Source organism: Apaloderma vittatum, unplaced genomic scaffold, assembly GCF_000703405.1.
Source record: "Apaloderma vittatum isolate BGI_N311 unplaced genomic scaffold, ASM70340v1 scaffold3915, whole genome shotgun sequence".
NCBI lineage: Eukaryota > Metazoa > Chordata > Aves > Trogoniformes > Trogonidae > Apaloderma > Apaloderma vittatum.
The window spans coordinates 19190-32408 of NW_009715302.1; the positions used below are offsets into that span (position 1 = coordinate 19190).

The window sequence follows — 13219 nt, forward strand, 5'->3', positions numbered from 1 at the left end:
AGACAACGAGAAAGGGAACGTGAGAGGGAGCGAGAACGGGAGCGGGAGCGACGCCAGCGGGAGCGAGAACGGGAAAGGGAACGGGAGCGCGACAAGGAACGCCAACGGCGGAAAGAAGAGTGGGAACGCGAGAGAGAACGAGTGAAGAGAGATGAAAAAGACAGGCAGCACAGGGACCGGGACAGGGACCGAGACCGAGACAGGGACAGAGACCGTGAGAAGGAGAAAGAAAAACCAAAGCCTCGGTCCCCACTGCTACCAAGGTAAGAGTTGGCTGGAATTCTGATTTCACTTTTCACTTGGTGTTGGTTTAGCCGTGGATCACGGACCAGGCCGACCAGAGTGGAAAAGAGCCCCGTTGTCTGCAACTGTCGAGTAAAGTGATAGTATCAGGAGGAAGGCAACGCTTTAAATGAGCCTTGCTGGCCGCTAAGTGGAGCTCAAACATCATAGAGTCGTAGGATGTGTTGGACTGGAAGGGACCTTTAAAGGTCACTAGTCCCGCTCCCCCGCGGTGAGGGGCAGCTTTGCTTTTCCTTCCTGGAATATCCTGAAAATCCAAGCATGTTTTATCAGCCTCAGGCATCCTTTTATACATGTATCTTAACTTCTTCAGTGAGCTATAGTATGTACACCCTCCTCTTGCACTGACGCTTCAGATTTAGACCTTCTTTTTCCAGATTCCTTTCCTGTATGGGCATCTCCTGATTTCCCCCAGAGTGAGCACCAGGACAAATAGTTTTTTTAAAATTTTCTGTTGACTGTCTTCACTGGATGCTTAAGAACATTCTACAATCTAAAAGTCTCTGATAACTCTGCAAATGAGTAAAACTGAGAACTATATTCACCTCTTACTACTTCCAGAGTGAGTAACCCAGTCAATCTATCTGCATATTTATAACTTAACCCGGTCAACTCTTCACTCAAGACAAAAGTTCAGATCCATAAAATATTCTTGACCTTGAAGTCCTGGTAACTGAGCGCTCATTTAGTCACATCAGGCTATTAGTTTCTACATCACGTAAATATTTTGGTAGGGGGTTTTTTTGCCTTTCCTTCCATATTCTAGAGTTCCTAGTAAAAGACCTGTTCTTTCAAAAAAAAAAAAATCAGAAAGCTGAAGTTATGTCACATAGCACCTCATAACCAATTCGTTAAGTTTTGATTTTTGCTTCTCCTTTCCTTTTTATGGGTGTTTTGGTGGTTTAGTGGTGTTTTGGGGTTTGGTGAGAGCCAAGCGTGCATAATGTGGCAGAAAGGAGGGAGAGCTCTGAGCTGTGGGTACAGAGATGTTCAACTTATCCCTGCTGGCTTGAGGCTCGAGCAGAAGCTGCCTGAGTCCCCTTGGTGCTGAAAGAGTCCTGCCCACGGTGACGATTCTCTTTGTGGCCTCGACACACGTCCTTTGAAGAGGATCAGGACTGGTTGGGGTGTTCTTGTGGACAGCGAAAGCGTCTGGAGGTTTATTGAGTAAAACTCCTAGAAGAGGCTAGAAAACACGAAGGGCTTGTGTGCCTCGAAGTGAGTCTCTGCTGGGTGTTACAGTGGAACTGCGCCTTGGAGTCGGATTTTCTGCCTCTGCCCAGTTTTTCTGAAAGTCCTGGTGCTGCCCTGTCTGAAGGAAAATTGAACCAGATAGAATGAAAGAGTAGGAATTTCAGAAGTGAATCCTGGTTTGGTTTTCTGGCGATTATTTAGGTACCGGGGCACACCAGCAGGTACTGTGTGTTGGGCGTATTTGTAAAGCACTGGGTCGCTGCCACTCTGTAAATATCTGAATATTCACAGTGCCTTTTGGTTCAGAATTGGAGAAAAATACCAAATTTCCTGCGGAAGGACATCGCCAGGGAGGCCTGGGATGCGGTGCCTTGTGGAATGGTGTGGTTTCAGGTGGGAGCGGAGTTTTGAATCTCACCCGGAATTTTCATTTGTATTATGTTGTCCTGGTTTGAGCTGAACGGAACCAATTGCGCTCAGAGATTTTACTTTTCAGTTCGGTCACTCCTAAGAGGCTGCACTTTCTGAAGGTAACGGCATGTTTTCGCGGGCAGCGTCTGCTCCTGGAAGTGATAACGCTCCGTGTTTGTGGGTACTGCCAAGGACTGGTTTGCAGAAGAGCTATTGCTTGTACTTGGTCTTATCGGAACCAAGGTCGCTGTGAAATCTTATGTTGGGGGATGCTGGGGACTAAAAGGGTCACAAGGGAGTAAAAAGTCGTGCCTCCGGGGAGGAATGACCAGAACAGGTGTCCCAAAACTGACCAGTAAAATATTCCATACATGTCATATTCGGTATAAATCTGAAGGATCATGGGGGTTAAGGTCTCTGCTTCAGTGACCGGTGTCTGAGGAGGACTCCACCTGATCATCTGCCTTTGATCCTGATCCTGAGTTCCCTAAAATCCAGCTCCTGTGCCAGTTCCCCTCTGCTGCTGAGCCTGGGCCTCCCCCAGTGCCGCCGGCTCTGCAGCACCTGTGGGGATCGCTGTCGAGTGAGGAGTTGGCTTTCATATTGGTCTTGTATGTATTTCATAATTTCCATCGTTTTCTTAATAGCACTATTATTGTTTTGTTTAAGCCATTTTGGTTTCTGCGTCTCATTCCCTTTTTCTCTTCCTCTTTGGGAAGGGAGAGGGGTTAGAGAGCATCTGTCATTTGTTTAGTGGCCGGCCCTGCCCTGACCCAGGACAGATTACCACAAGGGAAGCTGGTTTTCAGTAAAAACCCTTTTTTCCACAAGCAGGTCACTGTTTCAGGACAGTTTGAAGGTGCCTTCTGAGCACTTTGGCGCAGTGTCAGAGTCCTTACGGGAATGATGTGCTGTATTAACTATAATCTCTGCTTACAACCCTAATTTGTGCACTTTAATGACCACCACGCTTGTGCTGGTTGGCACCCTCATTGCCTTAACGATGGGAGAGATCTTGCTTTCCAGAACCATGTGATGAAGGTGATGATGATGATGTAAGTGCCATCAGCTGATTGGCAGTTGTTGTTAGTCATGAGCTGTCACCGTGCTCCGTGCAAGGCTGAGGCCGGTGGTTGCTCCTTCCCTTGATGCTCACGCTGGGTCACGGGGCAGGGCTCTGTGGGAGAGCTTTCGCTGGTTGGTCCTGCCCAAGGTTTGCCAGGTAGGAGCAGCAGGAGATGGAATTGATGGTTTTGGGGACTTTATGCTTGGTAGATCCACGTTGCCTGCTTTCCTCCCCTACCCCTGCTTGGACGTAAGCTCCTCAAGGGGGCCTCTTGGCTCTCCAAAACAGGCTTCTCGAGATAACTCTTGGTAAATTAAAAATAGTCCTTGATAGGCCTCTTTTGCTTTTTTTTTCAGTTTTTTTTTTTAGGTCTAGTCTTTCTAGAAGCAAATTGCAAAGGATCTGCTGTTGGAAGTGTCCTCACCAGGGAGCAGGGCTGGCTTTTGGCTTCGTTCCCATGGGGCTTAAAAAAGTTGGTGGCAGGAAGCGTTCGCAGTTTTTATGTCGAGTAGGGAGCTAGTACTCAGAGAAAAGCTTTAAAATCCTGCAAAAAAAAATATCTTGCCTCAGCATTTACACATTTTATCTCCTCTTAGAGGAGAAAGGAGTTAATGGGAGTATTTACTAGTAAACCCATAAGCTCTGCGCTGTTGATGGTAACAATCCCAGTACTCTTAACAAGACTTCAGCTCCTGATGTTAAAACCTGTGTCAGTGAGAACACTCTTCAGCATTTCTAGGTGCCTGGATGTTTGCAGAGCAAAGAAACCTGTAGAAATAAGTTTTGACAAAGCTTTTTAACAACACGAAAGCATAAAAATTTCCTTTCTCCCCGAGAAACCATCCTGCATCCAGCACTTGGTGTTTCCCTACGCGGCATTCCCCAGAAGCTTCCCAACTTGGCGTGGCTCTGGGCAGCACCGTTTTTTTGTCTCACATAACCTTTCTGACAGGGTCCAAACTTCCTCGTGGCAGCACAGCCTCACCTTTTCTCCGAATAACTTTCCGTGCCGCGCGGCGGAGGGTCAGGTTTGACACCTGGGCGTTGAAACAGCTCCCGAGTTCGCTTCATGTGTGAAATGCTCGTGATTGCTTCACGCTTCCTGGGCAGCAGGACGCACGGTAGCAGCGTAACGCTCACCTGAAGGTTTATTTGTAGACGCTGGGCTTTCCCTCATCCCAGGTTTTGGCAAGTCCGGCCTTTCCGGACGTCACGGGGCGACGGAGGCTGGCTCACGCCGAGCTGCCCGTTAACATTCTTGTGCCAAAGGCAGCGCCCGGCCCTGCTCTTCCTTTACTAATGAGCTTGTGGAGGTTGGAAAACTGTTCCACGGGGGTTGTGTAAGCGGCGAGGAGCTTTGCCAAAGGCAGCACTGAGGATGGCTGTAATTACAGGTAGATGCCGGTCTGGCCGTCGGTGTACGAGCTGCCTCAGGTAGAGGCTGGAGGAAGGAACAAACTGAAGCACGGAAGGGATGAAGGAAAACTAGGAAAGCAAATAGCCAGGAACGTGAAACCAAATTCCCTTTCTATTGAAAGCAGGAAGGTTCAGTCTGATCTCTAAACACCAGCAGGGTGGTTGAGGTTAGTAACAGAAGCCAGAGGGACTTCCTGGCATCCCTGCTCGCTGCTAATGAGGAGGAGGATTAGAACTGAACAACAAACAAAGATTGTAAACCCTAACGGACTCAGTGGTCAGATCTTTCTCCTTGAATCTTTTAAAAGAAGAAGTTGCGGTGCTTGGGCTTCGAGTCGGATTGTCACCTGTGGATTGGACTTTTTGGAAGGAGTGTGCAATTTGGAAAGAGCTTTATGCTTCGAGTTTGTTTTTTTTCCCCTGAGCTTAAGATGAGCACTCCAAGAAGTTTATAATCCGCGATTGCAAGGCTAATAAAACTGTTCCTCCCCCTCCTCCTCCTCCTCCTCCCTCCTCAGGCATCGAACACTTAAACAAGCCAGGACACTTTATGATCCACGGGAGGGATAACGTGGCTGGCTGTCCTCCTGCTCTCCATCTCCAAACGAGTTCTGATGCCCCGGGCTGCGACTGATTTTGCTGAGTACCAAATTTCTGCTTTTATATCTCTATCTTGCCAGCCAAGCTCACTCTTGTGCAAATCATTTCAGGGATGAAGAAGCGGCACGAAATAGTTTTTGTGAAGAGGGCAGCAGGCTTGGTGTCGCTGCCCCGTTGCCTGGGGTAGCACGTGGTGCTTGCCCACCAAGCGAGGAGGAAGAAGAGGAGATGGGCATCCCAGGAGATGGGCACTGATTCTTTTCCCACCTGGGTTTCCTCTGCTCTGGGCTCTGGTGAGAAGCAGCACGGCAGAATGAACCTTCGGGTGAGAAATTAGTCATCTCCGTGTCTCGAGGAACCTTGTCCTTGAGTCTGAGCTGGAAGCTGTTTCCATGCAGAAGTTTGGTCAGAGCCTACAGCCCCCAAAATCTGTGGGGTGCCAGGAGAGGTGAGGAGGAGGAGGCAGCTGTTGTCCTTAGAGACGTCCTGGAGTCCGGACAGGAGGTCGCAGCAGCACCAAAGCTGCCAAGAAGGAGCAATGTCCTGATGAACTGTCCTGTGATTATCGCACACAAAACAGATTTATCTATTTTTTATTTTTTTTTGAAGGAAGGAAGTTTTCTTCAGCTGGAATAAAGACTTATTGACGGAGTGCACTTAGGCAGCCATTAAAAAATAAAAATAACACCCACAAACGCTCTAAGACTTAAAGCAATGTCAGAAAGGGCAGTTGTTCTGTAGCAAATCATAAATCTTTTGTAAAAACCCTTCCAGCGAGGACCGTTGTGCTTCTTTCCAACTTCCTTTGAGTCATCGGTAGCCCTCAGGTGTGAGATGCTCTATAACTCTGCAGACCCTGGGACAAAAGCTTCCGTGTTCCTTCAGCAGAGCTCACCCTTGTGTTATTTTTCCAAGCCAGTTCAAGTTGACTTTGTAACAGGTCGTCCTTAATCTCTGGGGTGAAGCAGGTTAATGAACAGGAAAACTTGGAGTCAAAAAATCAATGAGTGCAGGTTACCCAGGGCTTGCAAGCTAGAAAGTGTTGGAATGAGGTTGATTAGATAAAGGAGTGGCAAAAATAAGGGAATGCAAATGGAGTGATTCATGGTAGTGTGTGTGTGATCACAAACCAACTGAACTTGTTTTTTTTGGAAGAATCTGTAATTCTCGGTGTTTCTCGCTCGTCATCATCTTTCCTGACCGCTTCTGGTGGTCTCCTTGTGCCGACAGCTGGGTCTGCTTCCTGCTTTTTGAGTTGGTACGAAAGCAGCTGCTGCTCAAATAGAATTAGCTGGTTTGCTTTAGAAAATTCTTCATTTCTTCTGGTTTGTCCCGCCTCAGGAGGAAGGGCAGGCAGGATGGACAACGGCGTGCTCTTCCCGGTTTTGAACCGGGTGTCGGTGAGACCCCGCAGAGCTCTGAACTAGTCTGACATCCATGAGAAGTTATGAGGGGGGGGAAAAGCACCCTCTGTGAGGAGGGATGGACTTGCTCTCCAGGTGTCTCCACCTTCCCTGGACGGCTTCTTGGAGTGCAGTGAGTAGAGAGAAGCAAATGGCCCCGGGCCGTTGGGTTTCCCAGACTGCAACGAGGTTTATTGGCTCCAACTGGAGCTGGATCGGTCTCTTCTCCCAAATAACAAGTGATAGGGTGAGAGGAAATGGACTTGAGTTGTGTCAGGGGAGGTTTAGATTGGATATTAGGAAAAATTTCTCTACTGGAAGGGGTGAGGCATCGGCACAGGCTGCCCAGGATGGAGTCACCATCCCTGGGGGCGTTCAGAGAACGTGCAGACGTGGCACTTGGGGACATGGTTTAGTGGTCACGGTGGTGCTGGGTTGATGGTTGGACTTGATGATCGTAGAGGTCCTTTCCAACCTTAATGATTCTGTGACATTCAGTGGAGGACCTCCGTTCCTCCTGCACACACCGACTCTGCTGTGCTCCGAAGAGGATTTCCCTTCTCCCCACGTTCCAGAACAAGCCCTGTGCCGCTCTGCGCTTCTTGGACTCGCAGTCGAGCTCCCTGCAGTGTTAAATATTATAATAACTTATTGACATCCCCGTTTTGTTGTGGTGCAGCTTCCAGCCGGAGCAATGGAACCTGGTTCGACGGCTTCGCTTTCATTTATGTTCCTAGTTTGTCTGGGAAGTCAGCGATAGTCAAATCTCGCCACGAACCAAATCAGCCAAAAAAAACTTCGCAAAGTTCTCCCCAAAGCGTTTCTGTCGACTGGAGTTTTCATCTCGTCTTCTCTTGAGGTTCTGCCTCCGCTTCCCCAGTAAAAAGGAGCAGGGTTTCGTAACCGTAGATCAAGATGAAGGGCATCGGGTGACTCAGATGTGGATCTCAAGGAGTGTGTTTTTTCTTCGGCGTTTCAGAGATGGAATTACTGGAGCGATCTCCCACACTGGGTTTTATTAAAACGTTGCAGAGACTGAGGCAGAATCGCTGCAAGTGGGTCCCTCTCGTTTAGAGGAGGCTCTCAAGGCGTCAAATGCTCAGCCCTCAGGGTAGATCACATCTCAGATAGCTTTATCTACCTGCTGCGATGATTTCATACTGTAGGTCCAGATGGTATCTCCACTATTTAATTTCAAAGCCTCTCCCCGTCAGGCTTTGAAGAAACATTTCTCTTTTTTTTTTATTATTTTTTTTTTTCTTTGAAGCGACTGATAACTCTGCTTTAGACCGAAACGTCTTGAAAAAAGTGATATTTTTGGCATATATTTCATCGGCTCCTAGATTCAGCGTTTGTCGTCGTAGCCACGCGCTTTCGGGAGCTGTCGTCCCTCTCTGGTCACACAAGTGATTTTATTGTGCCAAGATAGGAAAAAAATTCTTCCAGCGTGCGTGCACGCTGCTGGAGTTTTATTTTGCAGCAATCGCAGGCCCCTTCACAACCACCCCGGCACATGGCTCCGGTCGTTCCTCGAGTCCGTTTCCTCTGGAAAATTCCACTGACACTGAAGGAAAACTCGCGCCGGTGGCGCTGACGCAACGCGAGGAAGCTTGTAAATCGTCGCTGGACTTTCCTCTTTCAGAAAATTGAGCTGCGAGTGCCAGCCAAAAGAGCAGCCCTGGAGCCAGGCTGACGTCACCGGTGACCGTGGGTGATAAGGTTTGCGTTACCTGTGCGAGCCGCGTCCCACGGGGAGGGGGAAGGAAGGAAGGGAAGCACTTTCCCCGACAAAACTTAATTTTCCTCTCTACGATCGGAAATGCTTTGCCCTCCTTTGCGTAATATGTGAAGAGGAAAACTCAAGACTTATGCAGCTCTGCGTTTTCCCCCCTCCGAATTCTCGTCGGACTCGGTGACGTGCTTCGAACGGGGTTGACACAGGAGCCGGCGCGCGTGCGGTCGGGAGCTGGCTGACCTATGTTGCGGTTTGCGTTGCCAGCTGGAGCTGCCTTTGTTCCTCCTCTCGTTGCCAAAGCCGTGTTCAGCTTCAGTTCTCTGCTTGATTGCTGTAATTAAATTCCAGCCAAATGTGCATTAACGTGTTCGTTCTAGAAAAGAAAGCATTTAGTTATTTTAAGGTTAAAATGGGAAGTGGCTAAGGTCTGCAGACCTTGCTCTCGTGCCCTGGTGATGCAGGAAGCTGCTCCCCAGGGCTCTGGAAGGAAGTGAAGCTGCTTTGCATCAGTCTTGTCAGTCTCTCTTACTCCCTCTGTAATTATTTTAAAAAAAAAAAATATCCAAACCAAAAAACTCTTGACATAGGCTTACCTCATTAGGGAGTCGGCTCTCAAAGATCTGAAATCATAGAATTGTAGGATGTCTTAGGTTGGAAGGAACCTTAGAGATCATGTAATCCAAAGGAGATCAGGATTCACACGTATGCTTTAATAGCTTTATGACTCCTTTTTTTTTTTGCCTGCAGCGTGGACTGCATCAGCCTGGGGAACTGCTGGGCTGGAGATGAGCTCTTATAAAGTGCCCTGAGCTGATCTTCTGGCTCCACTACCCCAAAACAGTCAGGCTTCTTCTCCCCTTCTTCTTCTTCTTCTCCCCTTCTTCTTCTTCTTCTCCCCTTCTTCTTCTTCTTCTCCCCTTCTTCTTCTTCTTCTCCCCTTCTTCTTCTTCTTCTCCCCTTCTTCTTCTTCTTCTCCCCTTCTTCTTCTTCTTCTCCCCTTCTTCTTCTTCTTCTCCCCTTCTTCTTCTTCTTCTCCCCTTCTTCTTCTTCTTCTCCCCTTCTTCTTCTTCTTCTCCCCTTCTTCTTCTTCTTCTCCCCTTCTTCTTCTTCTTCTCCCCTTCTTCTTCTTCTTCTCCCCTTCTTCTTCTTCTTCTCCCCTTCTTCTTCTTCTTCTCCCCTTCTTCTTCTTCTTCTCCCCTTCTTCTTCTTCTTCTCCCCTTCTTCTTCTTCTTCTCCCCTTCTTCTTCTTCTTCTCCCCTTCTTCTTCTTCTTCTTCTTCTTCTTCTCCCCTTTGCTGACCCAGCAGCAAACTACATTTATTTTTTTTCCCCTCTGCCTTTGGAACTAAGGAGTTGCATTGGCACCCAGAGAGCTCCAACAAGCGCCACATCCACCACAAGACAGGAAGGGGAAGAATCACCGGATTGTAAGAATGAAAACGAGAAGAAAGCCTCCTTCTTTCTCAGGATCCAATACAAGGCTCAACCTTGCGCAGCACCAGCTCTCCTGGTTCGATGTAGCTCTGGGCAGCCTTTTTTCGCTTGATCTGGGCTGGGAGCCACAGCCCAAGTGCCTCTTCTCAGCAGTCTTCATCCTCTTTCATCCCAGCGATGGCACGGTATCAATAAGCCGAAATAAATCCTATTGAAACTTCACTGTTTCGTGGGCTGCTGGCCTCTGTAATAGTCTCTTCTGTGAAACCTGTGCAGGCTGTAGTTGAGATGTTGGTCTAAGGTGGCTGGTGAGCATCTTGGCGCTTGCTCTGGCTTCCTTTCAGTTCTGACTCCTGAATTCTGCTGGAGGAGACGAGCCGAGCGACATCAGATACCAACCTCTTGTATTAAGTTCAACAAGTTTGTTTGGTGATGCTACATGTCGGGCACGCAGGTAGCTCTTGAGGAAAGACTTTGAAAATGTCCTGACATGAGCATCATCTTTCTTTCTTGGCTGCAGTGTGGCAGCGTATTTACTGCTGAGTCAAAAAGCCAAAGCATGTCCAGAAATGAGGCTTTCTGTTGTGGTTTTCCTGGGCGGAAAAAAAAAAAAACCAACACCTTTCCGCCAGAAAGTGACTTCATCGAGAGAGAATTGCATCTTACCAGGTAATAGGTGCAAGTACTGAGGTTTGCTTTTGTAGTCATCTTTGCTCCAAGCTCATGCCTGAGTTGTGGAGTTTGATGTAAGCCGTTCCCACGTGGGGCTGGAGCTGCGGTCCATCTCCAGGATATGCTGCTCTTGTTCATGAGTGTGGAAAAGTTTCTTTTGTGAGAGAGAGACAAGGGAATAAATTCTGTAGGGGACTTTTCTTTCTGAAAGAGTTGAGCCCGGCGAGGGCCGAGGTCGTTTGCTAGTTGTCGGCTTTCACGTTTGGACACTGCAGTGAAAAACTTCTTGGCAGGCTTTGTCCAGGTCTTGAGGTGGAACTGCCTCTCTGCCTGTGCCAGCAGAATGTTCCCCTTGCATCTCCAAAGCCTGTGGAGCCTGGGAAGTCAGAGCAGGACGTAGTCTAGCAAGACAGAGTCCAGCATATTCACAAGCATCCTTGGGTGGTGTTCTCCTTCCTGCTGCTGCTTCGTGCAAGCTGCGTCGACTCTTTCTGACCTTTTTCTTCCTGCTTTGCACTTGGTTGCCCTGAAGATACTCGAGAGGTCAAGACGGCTTCAAAATGAGTTTGTACTACTGGAATGAGAGCTTGACCCCAGCTACAACTGTTTAGTGTAACCAGAGTAGAAATCACAGGTCCAGTCTCTCTCAACCCTATGTTCATGGTTTTCTTCCATGATTAGATACTTGGATATAATTGTGGCTGTAACATGGGAAACTAGAGCAGCTCACTGCAAATAACGCTGCGTTAAATAGCGTAGGTTAGAGCATCGCTGGAAAGGATGATGCTGCTAAATGAAGATGCTGGTGAATAATGGTGAGCCACAGCCCTGCTTGGGACTGTCGACTGGGCAGTCAGCGATTTTCTGCGCTAATACGTAAGCATCCTCTTCTGAGACTGGAGTGAGATTTGTGGGAGAGGCAAAACGCGAAAGCAGAGCTCCTCCTCCCGTAAAATACTGCGGCTGCCAAGATGGGCGTGGGACAAACTGTAAAATTGCTGTAGCTGTATTGGCAAAGATAGGGAAAAAGGGTAGGATGCTGCGTTGGACTTGGAAGTTGGCCTACGCGAGTCCTGGAGTTGAAAAGGCGAAAGACTGTAGGAGTTTTAACCACGTTGTTTTAGTGCTACCAAGCAAGGAGGAGTTGAGACTTCTTAGTGACTTGTGAAGCCTTCAAGGGGCGTGACAGGGCTGCTCCCGAAGAGCTTTTAATTACACTGTTGAAAAAAGAGTCGCGGTGAGAAACACTGTCCATAGAGTTATTAGAGACCTCGGAGGTTGCTTTTTTTTATCTCGAAAGGTAGAGGAAATTGGTTGAGGAGTGGTTACTTGAGTCGTGTGACTAATGGGGTGGTACTGGCTGAACCCAGCCACAGAAAGCCCCTTTCCTCCCCCCCAAATCCTCACAGTGAGAAGGGCTCGTTATTTTGAGAAAAAGAATAAACCTGTCGTTGCTTTGGTAATTTGATGAGCGCGATGGACTTCAGAAATCTTTAAGCAAGCACAAACTTCGCCTAAAACCCGGGGCAGAAGATTACGAGCAGGTAATTGAACAGTTGTGTGTAGGTTAAGGTAAGGGTGAGGAAAAAATCCCAAGTTAAATCACCCATAGATAAGAGAGGCAATAAAGTCTAGTCCTGAAGAAACTCAGCCTGGAGTACTTAAGGAACCAGCTGGTGCAGATGCTGAAGGTTAGCCCTGAATTATTTTTGGAGGGTTATGGAGGAGAAAGGAAGCCCAGAGAACCAAAGAAAAAGGGGAAACGCAACCAGAACCCTTAAAAGGGAAGGGAGGAGATGGGGAGGGTATCTAGCCCGGCTCCTTGGCAATAGGAGAGCACGTATTTGATGGTGTTTTAGAAGCCCCCAGAGAGTAACCTGGTGATAAAACAGCCATTATGAGCTGCTTCGTGCTCAGCTGATGAGGTAACCGTCCCCTTCCAAAGGGGAAAAACAGATCAATATGTCTTGGCTGGGGGAAGGCTTGTGACAAAGTCCCATGTGACGCTCTGACAGGGGAGCTCTAGGAGAGTAAGTGCCTGCGGGTCGTTTCCAGCAGTTTGCTGTTTCTAGAAGGCATTTCAGATGTGCACTCAGCTTGTCCTCGGTCTAGCCCTGTTGAATATTTCTATTGCACCTAGGGGCTGCCTACCGGTTTTAGGTTGCTCTAGCTACTTGGCTTAAGAAGAACCAAGTTTTCCATTCCCTTCCCTCTTGCACCTGCTCATGTCCGCTCCTCAAGAGGCCAAAAGGCAAAGATGAAATCAGCTGGCAGGTCACCACTTGGTCAGCGTGACAAAATAGTTGACAGAATCGCAGGTGCTGCCATTTCGACGGGTGTGCAGTTGCTGATTTCCAACAGGATACTTATTCTAACATTTCATCACCCCAAAATTATGCTGCATATCCTGCAGTGGAGGTTAAGAGGGATGAATTTGAGAGAGTTTTTCCTGGCCCTGTGTTTCTGTTAGTTTTACTGTATTAAAAAGAAGTTCCAACTACTTAATTCTTCTGTTTTCCAGCCGTCAGCCTGAGCCACCAAAGAAGGAGAAAGAGGCAACTACAATTACCACGACTCAGTCAAAGAGAGCGGATGAGTGGAAGGACCCTTGGCGCCGATCCAAGTCCCCCAAAAAGAAACTCGGCATCTCCGTCTCTCCCAGCCGCGCTCGCAGGCGTCGAAAAACCTCCGCTTCTTCGGCTTCCGCTTCTGGCTCTTCAAGGTGAGCGAAGGCCAAAGCACGTGTCGCGTCCGAGCCTTGTTGGGGAAGGTGCTGTGACTCTTCTGTTTTTCAGAGGAAGATGTCGAGTTGGTCGGGAAAGCAGGTCAAGGCTTGCTGCTCGGTAACGGCTGTAGGTGCTGGTGTGTAGGTAGTGAGACAGAATCCTAGAACAGCCTGGGTTGGAAGGGACCTCAGAGCTCATCTGACCCAAGCCCTGCCATGGGCAGGGACGCCTCTCAACCAGCCCAGGTTGCTCAAGGCTCC

The 13219-nt window shown here is 48.4% G+C and overlaps 1 protein-coding gene across 1 annotated transcript in view; it reads left to right on the plus strand.

Moving 5' to 3' along the window:
• The window catches only part of ZC3H18 (zinc finger CCCH-type containing 18), a gene marked incomplete at its 3' end in the record, with an annotated part of 38155 nt that overhangs the window by 11073 nt on the left and 13863 nt on the right, over positions 1-13219 (plus strand). Inside the window, exons 8-9 of the mRNA XM_009869065.1 lie at positions 1-263; positions 12755-12955. The exon at positions 1-263 is cut by the window's left edge and continues 27 nt beyond it. Coding sequence (XP_009867367.1) covers positions 1-263; positions 12755-12955 — 464 coding nt within the window. The remainder of the gene's footprint in view (positions 264-12754; positions 12956-13219) is intronic.